The 27,430-nt window shown below is 47.6% G+C and overlaps 1 protein-coding gene across 1 annotated transcript in view; it reads right to left on the bottom strand.

Annotated features, from left to right (window-relative positions):
- Positions 1 to 8,710: 8,710 nt before the first annotated feature.
- c1ql4b (complement component 1, q subcomponent-like 4b) overlaps positions 8,711 to 27,430 on the bottom strand; it is a gene marked incomplete at both ends in the record, with an annotated part of 35,807 nt that continues 17,087 nt past the window's right edge. Inside the window, one exon of the mRNA XM_084173051.1 lies at positions 8,711 to 8,890. Coding sequence (XP_084029177.1) covers positions 8,711 to 8,890 — 180 coding nt within the window. The remainder of the gene's footprint in view (positions 8,891 to 27,430) is intronic.

The following is a 27,430-nucleotide window of genomic DNA, read 5'->3' as shown; positions in this document are numbered from 1 at the left end:
AATGTCGACTTCGACCGCCGCCTCGTGGTGGAAATATGACTTTGCAGTCGATGGGCCCATTAATACCGCTGTAGTTGCAGTAAATGTACAGCAAGTGGTGTCGTTGTATAAAGAAAGTACAGTGTAAAGGGCTTTTAGACAGCAAAGCAGTTTGGGAACCACTGGACTAGAGGGACAGTGGTTGAACTCAGTCCTGCTTTATACTTACTCCTGAAAGTTGTAATACTAGAATGCACAAGGTGCAATTTCGAAATTGGTTAGTCATCATCAGTTCCTCTTGTCATGTTAGTCATTGTATACCTTAGAGAGCTATTTATAACTTGTCAGAAATGTCCAGATCAACTAGCTCAATACAGCTAAAGTTTTTTTATTTAGGTTTTTTAGCCCATAGAAAATTGCATGTACTTTCAGAATTGTTTGGTGAGCTACTCATAGGTGGGCTGCGAGCTACTGGTAGCTCGTGATCGACCTGTTGGAGACCCCTGGACTAGAGGGACAAGCAGGCCAAGATGACAAAGAACATTTTGCAGTTTTAAAGCTAATTTCCTTGCAATTTTATACATTTTGCCATGTTTAATGTGTATTCATGTGAATTTTCACGTGTTTTACCGCAAACTGTCATAAACAAATCTCACAAATATCAGACACAAATCTCAGAAGTATCAGACACCGCAAGTGTGAGTGTGTGTGTGTGTATGTGTGTGGCGTTAGTATGCATGTGTATGCTTGTTATGTGTGTGTGGGCGTATGTAGTGTGTGTGTGTGTGTGTGTGTATGTGTGTGTATGTGTGTGTTGGTGTGTCAGTGTAAGTATGTGTGAGTGTGTGGGTAGAGTCCAGTGTGTGTGCATAGAGTTAGTTCAAAAAAGGGTAAATGCAGGTAGTCTGGGTAGCCAGTTCCTGTTGGTTCCAGACTTGGTGCACTGGTACCGCTTGCCGTGCTGTAGCAAAGAGAATAGTCTATGTCTTGGGTGGCTGGAGTCTTTGACAATTTTTGGGCCTTCGTCTGGTATAAAGGTCCAGGATGTCAAGGAGCTCGGCCCCAGTGATGTACTGGGCCATACTCACCACCCTCTGTAGCACCTTGCGGTCGGGTGCCTTGCAGTTGCCGTACCAAGCGGTGATGCAGCCAGTCAAGATGCTTTTAATGGTGCAGCTGTATAACTTTTTGAGGATCTGAGGGCCCATGCCAAATCTTTTCCGCCTCCGGAGCGGTGCTGTCGTGCCCTCTTCACAACTGTGTGGCTGTGTGTGGACCATGTTAATTCCTTAGTGATGTGCACACCGAGGAACTTAAAGCACTTGTCCCGCTCCACTACAGCCCCATCGATGTGGATGAGTGCGTGCTCGCCCCTCCATTTCCTGTAGTCCACGATCAGCTCCTTTGTCTTGCTGACCTTGAGGGAGAGGTTATTGTCCTGGCACCACACTGCCAGGTCTCTGACCTCCTCCCTATAGGCTGCTTCATCATCGGTGATCAGTCCTACCATCGTCGTGTCATCAGCAAACTTGATGATGGTGTTGGAGTCGTGCATGGCCACACAGGCGTGGGTGAACAGGGAGTACAGGAGGTGACTAAGCACACACCCCTGAGGGACCCCCCGTGTTGATGGTCAATGTGGTGGATGTGTTGTTAGCTACCTGCACTGCCTGAGGGTGGCCCATCAGGAAGTCCAGGATCCAGTTGTAGAGGGAGGTGTTCAGTCCCAGGGTCCTGAGCTTGGGGATGAGATTGGAGGGGACTATATTGTTGAATGTTGAGCTGTAGTCAATGAACATCATTCTTACATCTGTATTCCTTTTGTCCAGGTGGGTGAGGGCAGTGTGGAGTGCAATAGAGATTGCGTCATCTGTGGATCTGTTGGAGCGGGATGCGAATTGGAGTGGGTCCAGGGTGTCTGGGATGATGGTGTTGATGTGAGCAATGACCTGCCTTTCCAATCCTTTCATGGCTATAGATGTGAGTGCTACGGGGCGATAGTCATTTAGGCAGGTTACCTTGGTGTTTTTGGGCATTCAGGGATAGGTTGAAATTGTCAGTGAAGACACTTGCTAGCTGGCCAGCGCATGCTCTGAGTATGTGTCCTGGTAATCCGTCTGGCCCTGCGGCCTTGCGAATGTTAAACCTGTTTAAAGGTCTTAATCACATCGGCTACAGCGAGCAAGATCACACAGTCATCCGGAACAGCTGGTCTCTCATGCATGGTTCAGTATTGCTTGCCTCGAAGCAAGCATAGAAGGCATTTAGCTCGTCTGATAGGCTCACGTCACTGGGCAGCTCACTGCTGGATTTCCCTTTGTAATCCGTGATAGTTTGCAAGCCCTGCCACATTCATCGAGTGTCAGAGCCGACGTAGTAGGATTATTTCTTAATCCTGTATCGACGCTTTGCCTGTTTGATGGCTCGTCGTAGCGGGATTTCTTATAAGCATCTGGATTAGTGTCCCGCTCCTTAAAAGCGGCAGCTCTAGCCTTTAGCTCAGTGCAGATGTTGCCTGTAATCCATGGCTTCTGGTTGGGGTATGTACGGTCACTGTGGGGACGATGTCCTTAATGCACTTATTAATGAAGCCGGTGACTGATGTGGTAAACTCCTCAATGTTATCGGATGAATCCCAGAACATATTCCAATCTGTGCTAGCGAAACAGTCCTGTACCTTAGCATCCGCTACATCGGACCACCTCCATATTAATCACGTCACTGGTACTTCCTGTTTGAGTTTTTGCTTGTAAGCAGGAAGCTGTAGGATAGAGTTATGGTCTGATTTGCTTAAGGGAGGGCGAGGGAGGGCCTTGTATGCGTTTCTGTGTGTGGAGTAAAAGTGATGTAGAGTTTTGTCACCTGAAGTTGTACAGGTGTTCAGTCCCAGGGTCCTGAGCTTGGTGATGACTGTTAAATAGCTGTCACGATCGTTGAGAGACAGGTCAGAACAAGTTGCAGCGTGGTATACGAACATGTTTATTAAACTCAATAAACATAAACAAAACAAGAAACAACGTAACGTGAAGTCCTCAGGCTATACACATACAAGCCTAAAACACGGAACAAGATCCCACAACTAAGGTAGGCAAACAGGCTACTTAAGTATGATCCCCAATCAGAGACAACGAGCGACAGCTGCCTCTGATTGGGAATCACACCCGGCCAAACCTAGAAATACACATCTAGATCGTAAACATAGAAATTCTAACATAGATCCTCACGCCCTGACCAAACCAACTAAAGACAACCGGCCTCTCAAGGCCAGGGCGTGACAATAGCCATCACTAGCACATTAGAGGCTGCTGCTGCTGCCTATTGAAATCACTGGCCACTTTAAGAAATGGAACACTAGTCACTTTAATAATGTTTACATATCTTGCACTACTCATCTCATATGTATATCCTGCAATCTATTCGATAATATTCTACTGTATCTTAATCCATGCCGCTCTGTCATTGCTTGTCCATGTATGTATATATTTTTAAATCCCATTCCTTACTAGTTTTGTTTGTATTAGGTATATGTTGTGAAATTGTTAGATACTACTTGTTAGATATTACTGCACTGTCGGAGCTAGAAGCACAAGCATTTCGCTACAACCGCTATAACATCTGCTAAACACGTGTATGTGACAAATAAAATGTGATTTTATTTTAATTTATTTGATGTGACATGCTGGTAAAAATGAGGTCAAATGGATTTCAGTTTCCCTCCATTAAAATCACCGGCCACGAGAAAAGACGTCTCTGGATGTGCATTTCTTGTTTGCTTATAGCCATATACTGCTCTTTGAGTGAGTTCTTAGTCCCAGCATTGGTTTGTGGTGGTAAATAGACAGCTGCTATTTTTTGGGATTAAAACTTGTTGGTAAATAGTGTGGTCTGCAGCTTATCACAAGGCGAGCAAAACCTCTAGACTTCCTTAACATTAGAGATTGCACACCAGCTGATGTTAACAAAGAGACACAACCCTCCTCCCTTTGTCTTACCCGAGTCTGCCGTCCGGTCTTGATGATACATAGAAAAACCAGCAAGACGTATATTATCCATGTCCTCTTTCAGCCGCGACTCTGAGAAACACAGAATATTGCTGTTTTTCAGGTCCCGTTGATAGGATACATAAATAAACAGAAAATATATAAAATATGAATAAAATATACCAGAAACATCAATTTCACAGTGTGCCAAAGATAGACATGCAGCTGTCTGGTGAACTGGGCCTTGCCAAAGACTATCATCTCTCTGACCTTTTTGCTCCTATTCTCCGTCTCTGCCAGTCAAAGACATACCCCTCATTAGCACTGGGATAGGTGTAAGTGTGTGTGCGTGCATGCATGTTCAGAGTGTGGGTGCTTGTGTGCGTGCGTGTGTATGGTGTGTGGGTGTGTGTGTGTAATCATTACTGTTGTGTGTATGGTTCATACAATGTTTATATGAGGCAGTGTGAGTAATTGAAAGTTTACATTTCTGTCTGTCTGTCTTGAGTGTATAGGTCTGTGCATGTGACCAGACAGAATGTATATATTTCTGTTTGTGTTGCTGGTTTGTGTGTGGGCCTTCCCTAGACTGTGTGTGTGTGTGTGTGTGTGTGTGTGTGTGTGTGTGTGTGTGTGTGTGTGTGTGTGTGTGTGTGTGTGTGTGTGTGTGTGTGTGTGTGTGTGTGTGTGTGTGTGTGTGTGTGGTGCTGGAGAAGAGAGAGTGAAGCCTATTGATTATTTTAATCCTCCTATTTGTGAGTCTGTGATCCTCTCGGCTCAAGCTTCCACGGGGGGATTGCTAATGGGCCCGAACGCTTCCCTCCTCAGCCCTTTCTCCCTGTCCAATTAACTTTACACTGGAATCTGCCAGGAGAGAGTGTGAGGAGGAGGAAGAGTAGGAGGAGGGGAGATTTCCAAGGTACACCCAACCCCCTCCTTTCCACCCTCACTATCCATCCCTCCAGTCTCCCATAGCCACCAAATTCAGCTAAAACATTCACATCCAGAATACTATTACCTCTCACCTTTAATTAAATATCTGTCTGCTTGTTTTCACGCTGACAAGATGAGACCTCCATTCAGTCAATACTTCAATACCGCAGACTGGTTCACTGAGGGTGGGAGCAGGACACTGGTCTATTCTGTAATTGTAGAGTTTTGCTTGTGGTGTCAGTGGTTCAGAGATGGGATGCTGTCATTTTATATGAGAAAGGAATCACCTAACTGTGGTAATAGTGAGATTAAAAAATAAATAAATAAAGCCAACGGTTATTAGGTTTATCCATTAAATTGTTGGGAGCATATATAGAGTGAGCGACTGTCTTTACTTATTTTTATACAGTTTACTCTTGGCTAGTCAGCACCTCTACAAACATTTTTAGGTGTGCGTCAACTCATGCTTTTTTCTAAAATAATTGTGAAATGTGAGATGAAGGTTGGTATTTCAGCGGCAGCTGTCAGTTTAAGTTGTAGAAGACTGAATGTAATGTACATCCATAAATGCAGTATTCATCCTTAAGTCTGTAACATTCACTGGTTTTCTCAACTCACCACATCAACAAAATAAAATAAATTACTGCAGTAATAAATTGACAACGTTTTTGGATTGTAAATAATGACAGCATTAGTGTAAGTCAGACAGTGACTCAGAGGCGTCTTCACATTGTTTTATTGTAGGTCTTATATATAGTCTTAGGGCAGAGTAAATGTATGTTTTTAATATTATACATAAGATATACACACACAGCTCAGCTTGCAAGGTACAGTGACAACAATCAATTCACACTGTTCATAAACAAAAATCAGGTTTCTTTTTCAACAGTAAGTTATTTAACATTGTTTAGTGCCAGGGAACACACAGCAGAATGCAGCATGACACAGAGAGAGGTCATGTACACTCACACACAAACGTATCTGTACATTATGTTGGTGTAAATGAGGTGGTAGATGGTTGTTGTAATACTATCAGTTAAGATATAATACAGGAATAATTATTTCATCTGACTGATGCAGTTTGATAATAACCAGTGTTCTGTCTCTAGATCAAGCCCAAAGCTCTGTCCTGTAGTTGGAACTGAGACTCGACACACACCGGTCTACTGTGTTGTAACATTAATGCACACACATGGAGTAGCAGTATCATTCCTGCTGCAGCAGTGGTTTATTCTGTTGTTTTCCTAATACAACTACTTGTTACAATAGAGCCCTCCTCTGAAGTCCTGTAACATGTACAACTACTTACATTAGGTACATGTATTATGCTATAACTACAGATGCATGTCGGGAGGACCCATTTTTCATGGTATTGTCGAGGCAGGGCATTTACATTGATGTAAAGATAGTTATATTTTGTGATGGTATGTCAAGATAATATTGCCGCCACACTGAAATTGTCATGAAATCCATTCTGATCGATAACACAAGTGAAACGTTATAGATTCTCGTTGCCACTGTGTCAAGTGTTTGCATAACATCTTTGACCGACAGCATCAACCTGAACCTGCATATTTGGATTGCATTTACAATTAGTAATGTATGGTACATTCAATAACACACAAAGATGCATATTTCCATTGAAGACACTCAGTCCGTTTCTAGGTTCTACGGTAGCATATATTTGAAAATGTGAAACTAATTCTGTACAGAGTACAAGATGAATCCTCAATGTCCATATCCACACTGTAAACAAACCGGCTGCTTTACCTTTGAAGAAAAGAAGACTCATCTATGTACAAATAACCAGCATGATCTAAAGCTCCATCTCTGAGTATGCCTTTGACACCCATTTTAAATTGCTCTTTTATCAATTGAATGTAAAGTGAATATAGGAATAGTAATGGAGTTGAGGGTTTAAACACAGGATGTCTGGGATCATTAGTGGAACATGATGATGCTCTATCATCCGCCATAATGTCTGGAAAAAATACTGTATCAGTCTACCATAAGCCTCATCATTTATATCCTGTGTGTTAGGGGACTACCATCAACCCCCCCCCCCCCCCCCCCCCCCCATAGCTGTAGCCAGGGGCCATGTGGGTAAAACTAACAACAACATGATACTTATCTTTACACACACACACCATACTGGATGATGTTTGTGGTGTTGCGTGTATTATCAGCTCCGATCAATATATTCATGACTTTTCTCGTTTGGTGTCTTCAGCCGTATTGGAAATCCATCTCGGAGCGAAGAAGGGAGGCGGGAGGCCCCGCAGCCAAGCTCGCAGTGTTCGATTTACAGTCTGCATTCTGAGACCATTTTACTCAATTCCACACTGGTGGTCGAAATGGTCAGCTCGTGTCAATGCAACACTAGATAGAGGAAGTCAATTAATCACTGTGTGTGTGTGTGTTTTGTGCATTTCTCTGTGTGTGTGTGTACATGTGATGCATGTGAGTCATGTATGCTTCCACATACATGATCACACACACAGATGTGTGTGCATAAGAAGTGAATATATACACTCCCCTCCATACGTATGTATTTGGACAGTGAAAATAAAAAAAATTTATCCAGCATTTTGGATTTGAGATCACATGTTTCATATGAAGCAACAGTACAGAATGCCACCTTTTATTTGAGGGTATTTTCATACATAGGCTATCTCTTTTACCGTTAAGAAATGAAAGCACTTTATGTATATAATCCCTATTGGGCAAATAAAAGAGTCACATGCTTGATGTAGTTATTGTGTGCAAGGAATATGGGACCAAATACTTATAGCATTTGACTACTTTAATACACTATAAGTGCTTTGATGCATAAAGTGCTTTGATTTATAAATGGTAAAACGGTAATGTATGAAAATACCCTCAAATAAAATGTGACATTCTGTACTGTCGCCTTACATGAAACATTCTATCTCAAATCTAAAACGCTGGATTATTTTTAAAAATCTTCACTGTCCACATAAATGTGGAGGGGAGTGTATGTAACTTTAGGAATATACACCATATCAAGATTATATATTTTTTTGTCTTGACAATATTCTTGTTTGTCACCACATACTTACATGTTAGTTTAATTTAAATATCTGTGATTCAAGGATATCATCAGAATTACACAACACATAGTTGTCCCCTGTTGCTCAGTTGGTAGAGCATGGCGCTTGCAACGCCAGGGTTGCGGATTCGTTTCCCACGGGAGGCCAGTATGAAAAATGTATGCACTCATTAACTGTTAAGTCGCTCTGGATAAGAGCGTCTACGTAAATGTAAATAGTAATATTCAGGCGGACCTCCGTGGACCCATAGCCGCAGGAAGTAAGGGTGCTGCAGCATGACAAACGAATGGATGTGTAGGTGTGTGTCTTAAATTAACTTTTCTATTGTAACTGCACTTGGTTTGGAATGTTATGGTTTGGCCATTATCTAAACTTTTAAAGACAAAAAACACAGAGCAAATATAAATGTTCCTTTTCCCACTGCATCTGTTTCTTTAAATAATGTGTGTGTTTTAGCAATAGAAAGAGAGAGAGAGAGAGAGAGAGAGAGAGAGAGAGAGAGAGAGAGAGAGAGAGAGAGAGAGAGAGAGAGAGAGAGAGAGAGAGAGAGAGAGAGAGAGAGAGAGAGAGAGAGAGAGAGAGAGAGAGAGAGAGAGAGAGAGAGAGAGAGAGAGGTTTAGAGAATCAGGTTGGATGAGAATCCCGAAGAAGGTGCTGTATATGTTTGCCTGGGAGATTGTTTGTTTGTGGTTGCATGTGTTTGTGTGGTTGTATGTTTGTGTGTGTATGTGTGACGCGTGAATGCCATCAGTCAGGGTAGATGAGGAAGCCAGAGAAGGTGCTGTATTTGTTGGTGTTTCCTCCGTGAACTTTGCCCCCATCGAGCTGCACACACACTTCGTCCCCCACATCCAGGTGCAGGATGACACTGTTGGAGGCATAGTCATAGTTCAGATCAGCATCCTGGGCTATGGCACTGGCCCTCACCTGAGAGAGAGACACCGACAGAGAGAAAGAGAGAGGGACAAAGAGAGAGAAAGAGACGGGGGGGGGGTAGTAGGTTGGAGAAAGTGACTAAGTAGAGAAGTGGATCAATGTGACCGACCGGCTCGAATCGGTCTTATATAGCAACATTTGCAGTGGTGTTTTTTACATTGGATAAAAGTAGATACTCAGAGCTAGAAAATTGTATATCATACACTACAGTTGACGAACAATGGGAAAGTAATTCTGCTTTGAAAGTTGATCAACTTGTAACCTCACTTTTGAGAAAATGGTCCTTAAATGTTTTGGTAAACCTACTGGAGAGCTCTTCTTTATCTACACCCGTTCAGCATCGTTCACACCCTCTTAAGCCTTAGCCCCACCCATCTCTTTAAGGATTCACATGTGAGGCCATGTACTAAACAACCAAAGATTTCAAGACTAAAGGCTGGTTTATACTACAGGTGTGTTTGTAAATTTAATCTGGAGTGCCAGAGTGTGCTCAGAGTGCGCTCTGGGCATTCGTATACTCAGAGCGTTGTCAGATTGTCAGTTTGTAAATTCAGAGCGTTTCACTCTCGGAAGCGCTCAGAGCGCACACTGGACGCTTTGGCCAAGGAGTAGGGTTGATCTGGGCGTTCTGACCTAACAACAGCAGTCAAGCACCCAAGCTATTACCATTTGGCTGTAATGTGTTCATACATTTACAGTAGTATATAATGTAACATCTCAGCCTATGTCTTCCTTTAGTCCCTAAATGCATTACCCCAGAGAACACTGCTTCTCCAGCTGCTCTCTCGTCATCTGATTATGTGTCTCTAATAGTCCTAGAGCATCTGGTCGTCGTGGTGGTGGCAGTTTCTCTTTTCCGCCTCTGTCCATCTCATTTTAATTCTGTGCTGTCACTGTCACTTGTCCACTCAAGCTTAACATCGTTGTCATCTATCGCCCACCAGGTGCCCTTGGAGAGTTCCTCAATGAGCTTGACACCTTGATAAGCTAATTTTCCCGACACCTGACTTCAACTAATTTCTTTCAACCTGTTTCTTTCCCCTCCTTGCCTCTTTTGACCTCACCCTTTCCCAGTCCCCTCCCACTCGCAAGGCAGGCAATACGCTTGACCTCATCTTTACTAGAGGCTGTTCACCTACTGATCTCACTGCAACCCCCCCTTCAGGTCTCTGATCACTACTTTGTTTATTTTTCTCTCCCTCTCTCCTCCAACCTTACCCACTCAGCCCCTACCCAGATGGTCATGTGCCATCGCAATCTTCGCTCTCTCTCACCCACTATTCTCTCCTTTTCTATCCTATCATCTCTTCCTGCTAAATCCTTCTCCCTCCTTTCTCCTGACTGCCTCTTCGACCCTACTCTCCTCCCTTTCCGCCTCCTTTGACTCTCATTGTTCCCTTTTCTGCCGGCCGGCTCGACCCTCCCATCCTGCTCTGTTCTATCACTCTAAATTCCAAGCCTCTGCTTCCAACCCTGGGAAACTCTTTTCCACCTTCTCTTCCCTCCTTAATCCTCCACCTCCTCCCCCTCCCTACTCCCTCTCTGCAGACGACTTTGTCAACCACTTTGAAAAAAATGTTGACGACATCCGCTCCTCATTCACTCAGCCTACTGAGTCCACTGGTCCCCCTCACACAGAACTACCCTACGCCTTGACCTCTTTCTCCCCTCTTACTCCAGTTGAAATCCTGCAGCTAGTGATGTCCAGTCGCCTGACAACCTGCCCACTCAACCTCATGCCCTCTTCCCTTCTCCAGACTATCTCTGGAGACCTCCCATTCCTCACTTCCCTCATCAACTCATCCCTGACCACTGGCTCCGTCCCCTCTGACTTCAAGATGGCCAGAGTCACTCCCCTCCTCAAGAAACCAACATTCAACCCCTCTGATGTCAAAAACTACAGACCGGTATCCCTTCTTTCTTTTTTTTTCTCAACACTTGAGCGTGCTGTCTCGTTATCTCTCTCAGAATGATCTTCTTAACCCTAACCAGTCAGGCTTCAAGACGGGTCACTCAACTGAGACTGCTCTCCTCTGTGTCACGGAGGCTCTCCTCTCTGCATAAGCTGACTCTCTCTCCTCTGTTCTCATCCTCCTAGATCTATCCGCTGCCTTCGACACTGTGAACCATCAGATCCTCTTCTCCACCCTCTCAGGGCTGGGCGTCTCAGGCTCTGCACACTCCTGGATTGCATCCTACCTGGCAGGATGCTCTACTGGTGTCCCCCAGGGCTCAGTTCTAGGCCCTCTCTTCTTTCCTCTATACACCAAGTCACTCAGCTCCGTCATATCCTCTGATGGTCTCTCCTATCATTGCTATGCAGATGACACTCAACTACTTTTCTGATTCCCCCTTCTGACACCCAGGTGGCGACACGCATCTCTGTGTGTCTGGCAGATATCTCAGCTTGAATGTTAGCCCACCACCTCAAGCTCAACCTCGACAAGACAGAGTTGCTCTTCCTCCCGGGGAAGGCCTGCCTGCTCCAAGACCTCTCCATCACGGTTGTCAACTCCACGGCGTCACCCTGCCAGAGTGCAAAGAACCTTGGCATGACCCTGGACAACACCCTGTCGTTCTCTGCAAACATCAAAGCAGTGACTCACTCCTATAGGTTTATGCTATACAATATCCGTATAGTACATTCCTCACACAGGAAGCGGCACAGGTCCTATCCAGGCATTCGTCATATCCCGTCTGCAACTTATCCAGAATGTCGCAGCCCGTCTGGTGTTCAACCCTCCCAAGATCTCTCATGTCACCCCGCTCCTCCGTACACTCCACTGGCTTCCAGTCGAAGCTCGGATCCACTACAAGATCATGGTGCTTGCCTACTGAGCAGCAAGGGGAACTGCCCCTCCCTACCTTCAGGCTATGCTCAAACCCTACATCCCAACCCGAGCACTCCGTTCTGCCATTTCTGGTCTCTTGGCTGTGACATCCCTACGGGAGGTGAGCTCCCGCTCAGTCCAGTCAAAGCTCTTCTCTGTCCTGGCACCCCAATGATGGAACCATGGAGATCCTATGAAAATACTAGAGGGGCTAAAGTGGGGAAAAAAGTATTTAGTCAGCCACCAATTGTGCATGTTCTCCCACTTAAAAAGATGAGAGAGGCCTGTAATTTTTATCATAGGTACACGTCAACTATGACAGACAAAATGAGAAAAAAATTATGAATTTATTTTCAAATTATGGTGGAAAATAAGTATTTGGTCAATAACAAAAGTTTCTCAATACTTTGTTATATACCCTTTGTTGGCAATGACACAGGTCAAACGTTTTCTGTAAGTCTTCACAAGGTTTTCACACACTGTTGCTGGTATTTTGGCCCATTCCTCCATGCAGATCTCCTCTAGAGCAGTGATGTTTTGGGGCTGTCGCTGGGCAATACGGACTTTCAACTCCCTCCAAAGATTTTCTATGGGGTTGAGATCTGGAGACTGGCTAGGCCACTCCAGGACCTTGAAATGCTTCTTACGAAGCCACTCCTTCGTTGCCTGGGCGGTGTGTTTGGGATCATTGTCATGCTGAAAGACCCATCCACGTTTCATCTTCAATGCCCTTGCTGATGGAAGGAGGTTTTCACTCAAAATCTCACGATACATGGCCCCATTCATTCTTTCCTTTACACGGATCAGTCGTCCTGGTCCCTTTGCAGAAAACCAGCCCCAAAGCATGATGTTTCCACCCCCATGCTTCACAGTAGGTATGGTGTTCTTTGGATGCAACTCAGCATTCTTTGTCCTCCAAACACAACGAGTTGAGTTTTTACCAAAAAGTTATATTTTGGTTTCATCTGACCATATGACATTCTCCCAATCCTCTTCTGGATCATCCAAATGCACTCTAGCAAACTTCAGACGGGCCTGGACATGTACTGGCTTAAGCATGGGGACACGTCTGGCACTGCAGGATTTGAGTCCCTGGCGGCGTAGTGTGTTACTGATGGTAGGCTTTGTTACTTTGGTCCCAGATCTCTGCAGGTCATTCACTAGGTCCCCCCGTGTGGTTCTGGTGATCATTTTGACCCCACGGGTTGAGATCTTGCGTGGAGCCCCAGATCGAGGGAGATTATCAGTGGTCTTGTATGTCTTCCATTTCCTAATAATTGCTCCCACAGTTGATTTCTTCAAACCAAGCTGCTTACCTATTGCAGATTCAGTCTTCCCAGCCTTGTGCAGGTCTACAATTTTGTTTCTGGTGTCCTTTGACAGCTCTTTGGTCTTGGCCATAGTGGAGTTTGGAGTGTGACTGTTTGAGGTTGTGGACAGGTGTCTTTTATACTGATAACAAGTTCACACAGGTGCCATTAATACAGGTAACGAGTGGAGGACAGAGGAGCCTCTTAAAGAAGAAGTTACAGGTCTGTGAGAGCCAGAAATCTTGCTTGTTTGTAGGTGACCAAATACTTATTTTCCACCATAATTTGCAAATAAATTCATTAAAAATCCTACAATGTGATTTTCTGGAGAAAAAAATTCTCCATTTGTCTGTCATAGTTGACGTGTACCTATGATGAAAATTACAGGCCTCTCTCATCTTTTTTAGTGGGAGAACTTGCACAATTGGTGGCTGACTAAATACTTTTTTTCCCCACTGTATGTCATCCCACATAAAGAAAATACTATTGTGTATACTATGGTAGGAATACTATAGTATTCACTGTAGTGTTTTTGCATAGTTTACTGTAGTATTTACAGTTTACTATAGTATAAATACTGTAGTAAAAAAAATAGTAGTATATACTATAGTAATTACTGTAGTGTTTTTGCAGACTTTAGTATACAGTAGTATATACTGTAGTGTTTTTGGGGACATTACTGTAGTATTTACTAAAGTGTTTTGGTTTTATTTTCTTTGACAATGAAGTGGGGGGCTTTCTCCTTGAGGAAACCTACTGGAGAAATACTAAAAGAGCACATTTTCCATGACCTGTAGGTAGGTAGGATGGAGAGTTCAGAGCTTCTGCTCTTTTCCATAACCTGTAGGGAACAAAATATATTGTCTATACTTGGCATGTACTGTAGGTTAATTAAATACTGTAGTATTTACTATATTTGAAATGTTTTTGTGGACTGTAGTGTTTTTGTGGACATTTCTGTAGTATTTACTACAGTGTTTCTTTGTGGTTAATATTGTAGTGTTTAGTATTGTATTCTACACTATACTACAAAATTCTATACAAAGTACTACACATGATTGAGGGGTACTACAGTGTGTAGTATAGTATTCTACAGTATACTACAGGTTACTACATAATTATATAGTAAGTACTGTAGTATTCTATAGTAAACCTTAGTATTTTTTTATGTGGGATAAACTGTCAAAGTTCCAGAATGGCTAGCTAACTAACAAATATACAGTGCAGATAAATACTTCAAATTCATTATTACAGTACTGGCAAACCATGGTTGACCAACTCACTGACCAAAATGGCTAACCTTTATCCCATCATAAGAAGGTTCATGTCCATTCTAGTATTCTAATTCTTTATTCTATGGGTGGAACCAGCTTCCCTGTGATGCTAGGAGAGCTGAGTCCCTGTCCCTTTTCCGAAAACGTCTGAAACCCTACCTCTTCAAAGAGTACCTTGCACTAATCTTTTCCTACTAGCACTGACTTTGCTGATAACTTTCTTATTGAGGAACAATTTACTTACTACGACTGTGATATGTGGTTGTCTCACCTAGCTTTCTTAAGATGAATAAAATAACTTTAAGTCACTCTGGATAAGAGTGTCTGCTAAATGACTAAAATGTTAACATGTAGACTCTTGCACTCCCACGCCCCCTTGTAACCTTTCCTGCTATCCCTGCTTCCTCATACACCACCCCACCACAGAGAACCCTGCACACTGGCCCTGTCCCATCTCTTCCACTGAGCAACCGCTCTAACTCTCCTCTCTGTGGTACATTAGCCTCATGTCTGTAATGTAATCATGGCCTGAGGTTGAGCCTTGGTCATCATGGTCATCTAAATGTTAATTACTGGGATGAGGAGGACACATGGGAGAATATGGGCCGATTATGGCTTATCCCTATGTGTTAATTTACAACTACCCCTCCAAGATGGAGTCATCTCCCCCAACACACATACTGTAAATCATAAATATTCACTACTAATGGCCCAAAAGAAGGAATACAGGTATATACAGTACCAGTCAAAGGTTTGGACACACCTACTCATTCAAGGGTTTTCTTTATTTTTACTGTTTTCTACATTGTAGAATAATAGTGAAGACATCAAAACCATAAAATAACAAATATGGAATCATGTAGTAACCAAAAAAGTATTGTCGTGTATGAAGATTATGACTAGTCTTGAAGGACAAAGAAGAACTGTTTATCTTAAGTTTGAATGTAGCAGTTGGAGGGTGACGCCCCAAGGGAGACTGGTGATTGGACGAAAAAGGGAGCAACCCATTTATTGCCATTGTTTATAAGTATGGGTTAGACAAAGGGAAAGGCAGAAGCATTCAGATTAATTTGGGACGGGGCTTCTCCAGATTCCGCGGGTCTGTAATTTACGCTGTAACCTCGTGATTTTAATAAAAGCCTTTGAACACGGTGCAGCCTAAGCGGACTCCTTGATTGACGGCAACAGCCACGAACAACAGACACGACAGTCTTAAACAAATCAAAATGTATGTTACATTTGAGATTCTTCAAATAACTACCCTTTGCATTGATGACAGCTTTGCACACTCTTGGCATTCTCTCAACCAGCTTCACCTGGAATCCTTTTCCAACAGTCTTGAAGGAGTTCCCACATATGCTTAGCACTTGTTGGCTGCTTTTCCTTCACTCTGCCATCTGACTCATCCCAAACCATGTCAATTGGGTTGAGGTCGGGGGATTGCGGAGACCAGGTCATCTGATGCAGCACTCCATCACTCTCCTTCTTGGTAAAATAGCCCTTACACAGCCTGGAGGTGTGTTGGGTCATTGTCCTGTTGAAAAACTGTCACGAATTCCGCCGAGACTGCTCCTCCTCCTTGTTCGGGCAGGCTTCGGCGTTCGTCGTCCCCGGAGTACTAGCTGCTACCGTTTGATGTTATCTATGTTTGTTTGGTTTTGTCTGATTAGTGCACCTGTTCCATATCAAGTATTGATTATGTCACCTATAAGTTTCCTTTGGTTTTGTTTGTAGTTGTGTGTTGTTGTCCGCCTGTCCGTTGGTGTTTTGTATTTGCTCTCGTATATTTAGTGTATTGACGCACTGTATGCGTAATCACTTGTATTTTTGTGTATTGACGCACAGTATGCGTAATCGCTCGCCTCCGTTGTGTTGAGGCCCGTTATTTTTGTATTGTCGTGTTTCGACAAGTAAAGTCTGTTGGACTAAGCTTCTGTGTCCTGCGCCTGACTCCAACTCCACATCCACATCAGCTCGTGACAGAACAACACACCATACAATGGAGTCAGCAGGAGCAGCGGCGGCGACCGAGTCGCTGGAGGATCGGGTCAGCTGCCAGGACGCCATGATCCAGCAACTCGGCTCCGCCATGCAGGAGGTAATGAACACCCTGCGCCGATGGGAAAGGGGAGCCGTGCCCACACCTCCTCCTACATTACCACCACCATCGGCCAGCCCCACCAGACCAGCTCCGGAATCTAGTGGGATTCGGCTCTCGCTCCCGAGGGCGTATGATGGCACCGCAGCCGGGTGTCAGGGGTTCCTCCTTCAGGTGGAACTCTACCTGGCCACCATACACCCGGCGCCCTCGGGATACGAGAGCGTTTCCGCCCTCATCTCCTGTCTCTCCGGCAAGGCGTTGGAGTGGGCCAACGCCGAATGGAGGGGAATAGACGCCGCCACCATCAGCTATGCAGAGTTCTCCCGCCGCTTCAGGGCAGTTTTCGATCACCCTCCTGAGGGTAAAGCAGCGGGGGAGCGTCTGTTCCACCTCCGACAGGGGAAGAGGAGCGCACAGGAGTTCGCCCTGGATTTCCGGACTCTAGTGGCGGATGCGGGGTGGAATGAGAGGGCCCTCATCGATCACTATCGGTGTAGCCTGCGTGAGGACGTTCGTCGAGAGCTGGCCTGCAGGGACACCAATCTGTCCTTCGACCAGCTAGTGGACATGTCCATCCGTCTGGATACCCTGCTGGCCACCCGCGGACGTCCCGAGATGGGGCCGTCCATTCCATCCCCCAGCACCTCCGAGCCGAGCCCAATGGAGCTCGGGGGTGCTGGCGCTAGAGAAAGAAGGAGAGAGAACCCGAGGGGGGCTGTCCCCTGCACCAGCTGTGGCCGTGGAGGACACACTGCAGCTAGGTGCTGGGGAGGGTCTCCAAGGAATCGAGGCAACAGGTCGCGCACTGGGGAGTCATTTCAGGTGAGTAGGCGCCCCACTCACCCAGAGCTCTCTGTTGTCCACTTGTGTATACCTGTGGTATTTCCTCAGGTTGCATCTCATTCCCAGCATTAGGCGCTAGCCGATTCAGGCGCAGCTGGGAATTTTATTGATCGGAAATGTTGCTCTAAGTTAGGGATTCCCCTCCTGCCCGTTGATGCACCCTTTCCTGTCCATGCCCTAGATAGCCGCCCGTTGGGATCTGGGTTGATTAGGGAGGTCACAGCGCCACTAAAGATGAAGACGCAGGGGGGTCATGAGGAGATTATTCAGTTGTACCTCATTGACTCTCCTGCGTATCCCGTGGTGCTGGGGCTTCCTTGGTTAATCACCCATGACCCCACCATTTCGTGGCAACAGAGGGCTCTCAAGAAATGGTCTGGCCAGTGTGTTGGGCGATGTTTAGGTGTTTCCGTTGGGGCGACCACGGTGGAGAGTCCGAACCAAGTGCCCGCAATGCACATTCCCCCTGAGTATGAGGATTTGGCACTCGTGTTCAGCAAGACGAGGGCGACGCGATTGCCACCTCATAGACAGGGAGATTGTGCGATAAACCTCCAGACCGGTGCGGCACTTCCGCGGAGCCATGTGTATCCTCTGTCTCAAGAGGAGACGGCGGCTATGGAAACATACATAGCTGAGTCCCTGAGACAAGGATACATACGGCCCTCCACTTCCCCTGCGTCCTCAAGTTTCTTTTTTGTGAAGAAGAAGGATGGAGGTTTGCGCCCGTGTATTGATTATCGTAGTCTCAATCAGATCACTGTGAAATACAGTTACCCTCTACCTCTGATTGCGAGTATGACTGAATCATTACGCGGAGCGCGTTTCTTCACAAAACTGGATCTCAGGAGCGCTTATAACTTGGTGCGCATTAGGGAGGGAGATGAATGGAAGACGGCATTTAGTACCACCTCAGGTCATTATGAGTATCTTGTCATGCCATACGGGTTAATGAATGCTCCTTCAGTCTTCCAATCATTTGTAGACGAGATCTTCCGGGACCTGCATGGGCAGGGAGTGGTAGTGTACATTGACGACATCCTAGTGTACAATGCTACACGAGCCGAGCATGTAGCCCTGGTGCGCCGAGTGTTGGGTAGGCTGTTAGAGCATGACTTGTATGTCAAGGCAGAGAAATGTCTGTTTTTCCAGGAGTCCATCTCCTTCTTGGGTCATCGGTTGTCCGCGTCAGGGGTGAAGATGGTGATTGACCGGGTGTCAGCTGTGCGTAACTGGCAAACCCCAACCACTGTTAAAGAGGTGCAGCAGTTTTTGGGTTTTGCCAATTACTACCGGAGGTTTATCCGGGGTTTTGGACAGGTAGCAGCTTCCATTACTTCCCTGCTGAAGGGGGGCCCGGTGCGTTTGCAGTGGTCGGCTGAGGCGGACAGGGCGTTTCATAAACTGAAGGACCTGTTCACTTCGGCTCCGGTGCTGGCGCACCCGGACCCCACTTTAGCGTTCCAGGTAGAGGTGGACGCGTCAGAGGCCGGTATTGGGGCAGTACTGTCGCAACGCTCCGGCACGCCTCCTAAGCTCTGTCCCTGCGCTTTTTATTCTAAAAAGCTCAGCCCGGCGGAGCGTAATTATGACGTAGGGGACAGGGAGCTGTTAGCCGTGGTTCAAGCCCTAAAGGTGTGGAGGCATTGGCTTGAGGGGGCTCAACACCCTTTTCTCATTCTGACTGACCATCGTAACCTGGAGTACATCCAGGCAGCGAGGAGATTGAACCCTCGTCAGGCTAGGTGGAACATGTTCCTGACCCGGTTCGTTTTTAAGATCACTTACATCCCAGGGTCCCAGAACGGTAAGGCAGACGCCCTGTCCCGGCGGTATGACACAGAGGAGAGGTCCATTGAGCCCACTCCCATACTGCCGGAGTCTTGTCTGGTGGCACCGGTGGTATGGGAGGTCGATGCGGAAATTGAGCGGGCGTTACGCACCGACCCTACTCCCCCAGAGTGTCCAGTGGGTCGGACGTACGTGCCGCTCGAGGTCCGTGATCGTCTCATCTATTGGGCTCATACGTCACCCTCCTCTGGACATCCAGGTATTGGCCGGACAGTGCACTGCCTTAGTGTTAAGTACTGGTTGCCAACATTGGCTCGGGACGTGATGGTTTATGTCTCCTCCTGCTCGGTGTGCGCTCAGTGTAAGGCGCCTAGACACCTGCCCAGGGGGAAGTTACAACCCCTGCCCGTTCCACAACGGCCGTGGTCTCACCTCTCAGTGGACTTTGTCACGGACCTTCCCCCCTCTCAGGGGAATACCACTATTCTGGTCGTTGTGGATCGGTTCTCTAAGGCCTGTCGTCTCATTCCAATGCCGGGTCTCCCTACTGCCCTACAGACCGCTGAGGCTTTGTTCACCCACGTCTTCCGGCACTACGGGGTTCCCGAGGATATAGTGTCTGATCGGGGTCCCCAATTCACCTCTAGAGTCTGGAGGGCGTTCATGGAACGCTTGGGGGTCTCCGTTAGCCTTACCTCGGGTTACCACCCTGAGAGTAATGGGCAGGTGGAGAGAGTGAACCAGGATGTGGGTAGGTTTCTGAGATCCTATTGCCAGGGCCGGCCGGAGGAGTGGTCGGGGTATATACCCTGGGCAGAGATGGCTCAGAACTCTCTCCGCCACTCCTCTACTAACCTGACCCCCTTTCAGTGTGTGTTAGGTTATCAGCCGGTTCTGGCACCATGGCATCAGAGCCAGATCGAGGCTCCGGCGGTGGATGAGTGGTTTCGGCGCTCGGAGGAGACGTGGAACGCTGCCCACGTTCATCTGCAGCGGGCCATCCGCAGGCAGAAGGCGAGCGCCAACCACCACCGCAGTGAGGGTCCAGTCTACGCCCCTGGAGATCGAGTCTGGCTCTCGACTCGAAACCTGCCCCTTCGCCTGCCCTGCCGGAAGCTTGGCCGGCGGTTTGTGGGGCCATTTAAAGTCCTGAGGAGATTGAATGAGGTGTGTTACAGGTTGCAACTGCCTAATGACTATCACATTAACCCCTCATTCCATGTGTCTCTCCTCAGGCCGGTGGTAGCTGGTCCACTCCAGGAGAGTGAGATAAGAGAGACCCCTCCGCCCCCACTGGACATCGAGGGGGCTCCGGCGTACTCAGTCCGGTCCATCGTGGATTCGAGACGTCGGATGGGGGGTCTACAATATCTCGTGGAGTGGGAGGGGTACGGTCCGGAGGAACGGTGCTGGGTGCCTAGGAGGGACATTCTAGATCCATCCCTCCTGACTGAGTTCCATCGTAGTCATCCTACGCGCCCTGCTCCACGTCCTCCTGGCCGTCCCCGAGGCCGAGGTCGGCGCACGGCTGGAGCCGCGCGTCAAGGGGGGTACTGTCACGAATTCCGCCGAGACTGCTCCTCCTCCTTGTTCGGGCAGGTTTCGGCGTTCGTCGTCCCCGGAGTACTAGCTGCTACCGTTTTATGTTATCTATGTTTGTTTGGTTTTGTCTGATTAGTGCACCTGTTCCATATCAAGTATTGATTATGTCACCTATAAGTTTCCTTTGGTTTTGTTTGTAGTTGTGTGTTGTTGTCTGCCTGTCCGTTGGTGTTTTGTATTTGCTCTCGTATATTTAGTGTATTGACGCACTGTATGCGTAATCACTTGTATTTTTGTGTATTGACGCACAGTATGCGTAATCGCTCGCCTCCGTTGTGTTGAGGCCCGTTATTTTTGTATTGTCGTGTTTCGACAAGTAAAGTCTGTTGGACTAAGCTTCTGTGTCCTGCGCCTGACTCCAACACCACATCCACATCAGCTCGTGACAAAAACAAATCATAGTCCCACTAAGCCCAAACCAGATGGGATGGCGTATCGCTGCAGAATGCTATGGTAGCAATGCTGGTTAAGTGTGCCTTGAATTCTAAATAAATCACAGACAGTGTCACCAGCAAAGCACCCCCACACCATAACACCATGCTTTACGGTGGGAAATACACATGCAGAGATCATCCGTTCACCCACACAGCGTCTCACAAAGACACGGTGGTTGGAACCAAAATCTCAAATTGGACTCCAGACCAAAGGACACATTTCCACCGGTCTAATGTCCATTGCTCGTGTTTCTTGGCCCAAGCAGGTCTCTTCTTATTATTGGTGTCCTTTAGTAGTGGTTTCTTTGCAGCAATTCGACCATTAAGGCCTGATTCACACAGTCCCCTCTGAGCAGTTGATGTTGAGATGTGTCTGTGACTTGAACTTTGTGAAGCATTTATTTGGGCTGCAATTTCTGAGGCTGGTAACTCTAATGAACTTATCCTCTGCAGCAGAGGTAACTCTGGGTCTTCCATTCCTGTGGTGGTCTTCATGAGCGCCAGTTTCATCATAGCGTTTGATAGTTGTTGCGACTGCACTTGAAGACACTTTCAAAGTTCTTGAAATGTTCCGTATTGACTGACCTTCATGTCTTAAAGTAATGATGGACTGTTGTTTCTCTTTGCTTATTTAAGCTGTTCTTGCCATAATATGGACTTGGTATTTTACCAAATAGGGCTATCTTCTGTATACCACCCCTACCTTGTCACAACTTAACTGATTGGCTCAAACACATTAAGAAGGAAAGAAATTGCACAAATTAACTTTTAAGAAGGCACACCTGTTAATTGAAATGCATTCCAGCTGACAACCTCATGAAGCTGGTTGAGAGAATGCCAAGAGTGTGCAAAGCTGTAATCAAGGCAAAGGGTGGCTATTTTTGGTTACTACATGATTCCATATGTGTTATTTCATAGTTTTTGTCATGTGTACGCTGGGAGTCGTGAAGCAAGTACAGGGAGTGAATTTAATAATAAATGAAACATGGAACAAAACAACAAACACAAGTAGTGTACAGACATGAAACACAAACACAGAGTCAATGACGCCTAGGGAAGGAACCAAAGGGAGTGACATATATAGGGGAGGTAATCAGGAAGGTGATTGAGTCCAGGTGTGCCTGATGACGTGCAGGTGCATGTAATGATGAATCCCAGGACCGGTGACCTCGAACGCCGGAGAGGGAGTATACGTGACAGTACTCCACTCCTGACGCGCGGCTCCAGCCGCATGACGACGCCGACCAGAGGGACGGTCCCAAGGACCAGGGGCGGATAAGTCGCTTCTCCTGAGACCCAGGAGCTGGTCGCTTCTGCTGAGGCGAGGAAGCCTGTCGTGCCAGCCGAGGCGCTGGAACCTGTTGAGCCAGCCGAGGCACCGCAGGACGACGCCGACCAGAGGGATGGTCCCGAGGACCAGGGGCGGAACAGTCGCTTCTCCTGAGACCCGGGACCCATTCGCTTCTGCTGAGGCGCAGAACCTGTCGAGCTTGCTTAGGCATGGGAGCCTGTAGAGCCAGCTGAGGCATGGGAGCCTGTCGAGCCAGCTGAGGCATGGGAACCTGTCGAGCCAGCTGAGGCATAGGAACCTGTCGAGCCAGCTGAGGCTTGGGAGCCTGCCGAGCCTACTGAGTCTTGTGAACCTGGCAAGCCAGCTGAGGCATGGAAGCCTGGCGAGCTAGCTGAGTCATCCTCGGTAGACTCGGCAACGGATGCTTGACAAGCCAACTGGGTCTTGTGAACCTGACGTGCCGGCTGAGGCATGGAAGCCTGACGAGCCAGCTGAGGCTTCCCGGTTGCTCCGGTAGTGGCACCCGGACCCGACGTCACCTACACTAACAAAAAACAAAAAACACTCCCTGATGCTTCCCTTGGGTGAGGCGTTATTCTGTAACGTGTATGCTGGGAGTTGGGAAGCAAGTACAGGGAGTGAATTTAATAATAAATGGAACTAAACAAGAAACACGAGTAGTGTACAGACATGAAACACAAACACAGAGTCAATAACGCCTAGGGAAGGAACCAAAGGGAGTGACATATATAGGGGAGGTAATCAGGAGGGTGATTGAGTCCAGGTGTGCCTGATGAATCCCAGGACCGGTGACCTCAAACGCCGGAGAGGGAGTATACATGACAGTTTTGATTTCTTCACTATTATTCTACAATGTAAAAAATAGTACAAATAAAGAAAAACCCTTGAATGATTAGGTGTGCCCAAACTTTTGACTGGTAGTGTACATAAACATCACCAAATCCTCTTAGTGATATTTTCCTGTATTTCCCCACTGTCTCTATTTCTTATTTTTACCTCTCTCTTTTTCTCAGCTTCCCTCATCCAATCTTCCCTCTATCCATATTTTATCTCTCCATCCCTCTCTCTCCTCCCATTTCCCATCTCATTCTCTTTTCTCTCTCTGAGCCGTGTGATATTATTTCCTCCTTCACTCTGGGGTCTTGGTATAATGTCATTGGTACAGAGGCCTTCCTGTCCAACGTATCGCTCAAAATAGAAGAGCTGTGTATTGACCTTTGACCCAGAGCCTTCATTGAGAACACAACCTCACACTCTATCGATTTATTGGGATGTTCAGCACCTGTTGCAGTGGAAGAATGATAGAGATCGCCTCCTAGATGGTTTAGTTGGCGTCAGGGAAGACATGTTTCAACGGAGTATCAATCTCAATGTTCCTCATAGTCATAATATAGAAATCAGCTTAAAGTCATTAGAACGATTAATGATTAGAACATGGTTTTAACTGATCTTTGCTTTCTTATTTAATAATCTAGTATTTTACAAACTCTCACTGTCATGGGCCTCTCACTCCACCGGGTTACCACCTTAATTTTCTTCCACTCTGCTCACCACTCTCTCTACTCAGCCTAACTAGCTCCACCTGTCCCTGCTCTGCTCTGCTCTAATTACTCTGCCAGCTGCGCTGCATTACCCACTACCTCTCCCAGTATTTAAGGCCCTGTCTTTCAGCTCTCCGGTGTCAGATCGTCTGCAAAGCTCACACCCGGAACCTGTTTGCTCGCGCTTCTGGCTCACCCTGGTTTTGTGACCCCGGACCTGCCTGTTTTTTTGGATACTCTTCTGCCTCAGGAGTTCCAGACCTGCTTCTGCCATTACGACTCCTGACTACTCTTCTATCCCGGTAACTCTGACCAACCTTCTGCCTTGCTACTACGTATTTTGGATTTCCCTTGAACTGTACTGCTGCCTGGTTTCATTCCGCCCTGTTGTGTCTGTGTCTCCCCCCCCCAGGACTTCTGGACCACCCACCACCGGCTTCATAGGACGCATCGCTGCCACTGGGGGGGGCACAGACCCAGCGCATTGGACGGGATCCCTGTTACCCCTGGAGCCTTCATTCACTCCCTACTTCCCTTTTCCCTTAAGTTTAATAAACTTTCTGGTGTGACGCAATTGTGGTCCTCTGGTCGTCTGTCTGAACCGTGACAGTACGATCTGACCATTATGGACTCAGCGCACACTTTCCCCGACATGGAAACCGATGAGCATGAGCAGCAGTTCCAGCAGCAGCAACAACAACTCGCCATGATCATTCAACTCCTCACCAACCTTACCCCAGCCAGTCTGCCCACCAGCCCAGCCCCCGAGTTACCTGCCCCGGTCATTGCAGCCGCTGCTCCGGAACCCAAGATTGGAAACCCCGAGCGGTTCAACGGCGATTCAACCCAGGTCCGGCCATTCCTGACTAGCTGCCGACTTCAGTTCTCCTTGCAGCCAAGGACCTTCGCCACGGAGGGGGCTAAAGTTGGGTATGCCATCACTCACCTGACGGGCCGAGCTCGACTCTGGGGAACAGCAGAGTTCGAACGTCAAACCCCCGCATGTGCAACCTTCGACCTGTTTGCTGAGGAGATGCTGAAGGTGTTTGACCTGGATTCACCCACCGCAGAGGCGTCTCGTGAACTGTTCAGTATTCGACAAGGCAGACGTACAGTCGCAGACCATTCCATCGACTTCCGAACCCTGGCTAGACGAAGTTCTTGGAACACACCATCGTTGGTGGACGCGTTCTTCCATAGTTTGGCTGACTATATCAAGGACGAGTTGGTCTCCCATGAACTGCCTTCCACTCTTGATGAAGCCATCGCACTGACTGTCAGGATCGACAGAAGGATACAGACCCGTCGTCGTGAGAGGGGGCGCCAAGGTCCACCTACTACCGGCATTCGGAGAGATCCGACTGGGCTCCTGTCATCTACTGCCACTCACCCAGGTCAGCTTGATCAGTCTGAGCCTATGGAGATTGGGCGAGCCTCCCTCACTCCTGCAGAGCGCCAGCGCCGCTTCACCTCAAACCTCTGCCTCTATTGTGGAGGTGATGGACATCGTGTGGTAACCTGCCCTTTAAAGGGCCGAAGCTCACCGGGCATAGGGGGAGTCCGGTTGAGTTCAATGACCATCCAGTCCTCCGACCGCAAACCCCTGCTGCAAGTTCACCTCCGCCTCTCTGACTCAACTCACACCCTGGCTGCTCTGGTGGATTCTGGCGCCGAAGCCAACATAATGGACATCAAGCTGGCACGCCAACTGGGACTGGAGAACCTCCGTTTGACACCTCCTATTCCTGCCCGGGCACTGGACGGACACTTACTCGGATCGGTCACTCATGTCACGGCCCCGGTCTCGATGGGTCTGTCCGGAAACCATCAAGAAACTATCCAGTTTCACCTGCTCCCCTCTCCAGGCCAACCCCTCATCCTGGGTTACCCATGGCTCCGCCGGCACAACCCTCAGCTCGACTGGGTGACCGGGGTGATCAGGGAGTGGGGAGAGGACTGCCACCGAACCTGCCTGCTTGCTGCCGCACTACCCCCTCGGCCAGTACCTACTAACTCCGCTCCTGACCTCTCCAATGTCCCAGAATGCTACCATGGTCTCAGAGAGGTGTTTAACAAAGCAAGAGCCACATCTCTGCCCCCTCACCGACCGTACGACTGTGCCATCGACCTCCTCCCTGGAACAGCTCCTCCAAGGGGTCGTCTTTATTCGTTGTCTGCTCCTGAAAGAAAGTCCATGGAGGACTACATCAATGGCTCTCTGTCCGCAGGATTAATCCGTTCATCTTCATCTCCTGCTGGTGCTGGCTTCTTCTTTGTGGGGAAGAAGGACGGATCTCTTCGCCCCTGCATCGACTACAGGGGACTCAACGACATCACAGTGAAAAACCGTTACCCTCTGCCTCTGCTCACCTCTGCTTTTGAGTTGCTCCAGGGAGCCACTGTTTTTACCAAGTTGGATCTCAGAAACGCTTACCACCTAGTGCGGATCCGGGAGGGAGATGAATGGAAAACCGCATTCAATACACCAACAGGCCACTACGAGTATCTGGTTATGCCTTTTGGCCTCACCAATGCTCCTGCTGTGTTCCAGGCTCTAGTGAATGATGTACTGCGGGACATGTTAAACAAGTTTGTCTTCGTTTACCTGGATGACATCTTAATCTACTCCAGAAACCTGTCTGAACACACCCGCCATGTCCAGCAAGTCCTTCATCGTCTTCTGGAGAATTCCCTCTACGCCAAGGCAGAGAAATGTGAGTTTCACGTCAAGACAGTGGCCTTCCTGGGGTACATAGTGGCAGAGGGAAGTATCCAAATGGATCCTGCCAAAGTATCAGCAGTCACTTCATGGCCAGTTCCGGAGAACAGAAAGAAGCTGCAACAGTTTCTGGGGTTTGCTAACTTCTATAGGAAGTTTATCCGGAACTACAGTACCGTTGCTGCCCCTCTCACTGCTCTAACCAGCACCAAGCAACCCTTCACCTGGACCCCAGCAGCCGACAAAGCCTTCAGTACCCTCAAGGTGAGGTTCACCTCCGCTCCCATCCTCCAGATGCCTGATGTGGACCGGCAATTCATTGTGGAGGTGGACGCCTCGGATGTGGGAGTTGGTGCTGTGATTTCTCAGTGGGCTGCGGAGGATAGGAAGCTCCATCCCTGTGCCTTTTTCTCACGTCGGTTGTCCCCCTCTGAGTGCAATTACGACATAGGGAACCGTGAGCTGCTGGCTGTGAAGCTTGCCTTGGAGGAGTGGCGTCACTGGCTGGAGGGGTCCACCATTCCATTTCTCGTTTGGACCGATCATAAGAACTTGGAGTACATCCGCACGGCCAAACGGTTGAACTCCAGGCAGTCCCGCTGGGCCCTGTTCTTCACCAGGTTTAATTTCACTCTGTCATACCGGCCTGGATCACGCAACACCAAGCCAGACGCCCTCTCCCGTCAATTCCAGAAGGATGACACCCCCTCCAAGGACCCTGTGTCGATTCTGCCAAGTCCCTGCATCGTTGCAGCTCTGACCTGGGCTGTTGA

Source organism: Coregonus lavaretus (genome assembly GCF_964263955.1).
Source record: "Coregonus lavaretus genome assembly, chromosome: 12".
NCBI lineage: Eukaryota > Metazoa > Chordata > Actinopteri > Salmoniformes > Salmonidae > Coregonus > Coregonus lavaretus.
Note: the sequence above shows the minus strand (reverse complement) of the source record. Positions and strands in the feature narration are given on the sequence as shown.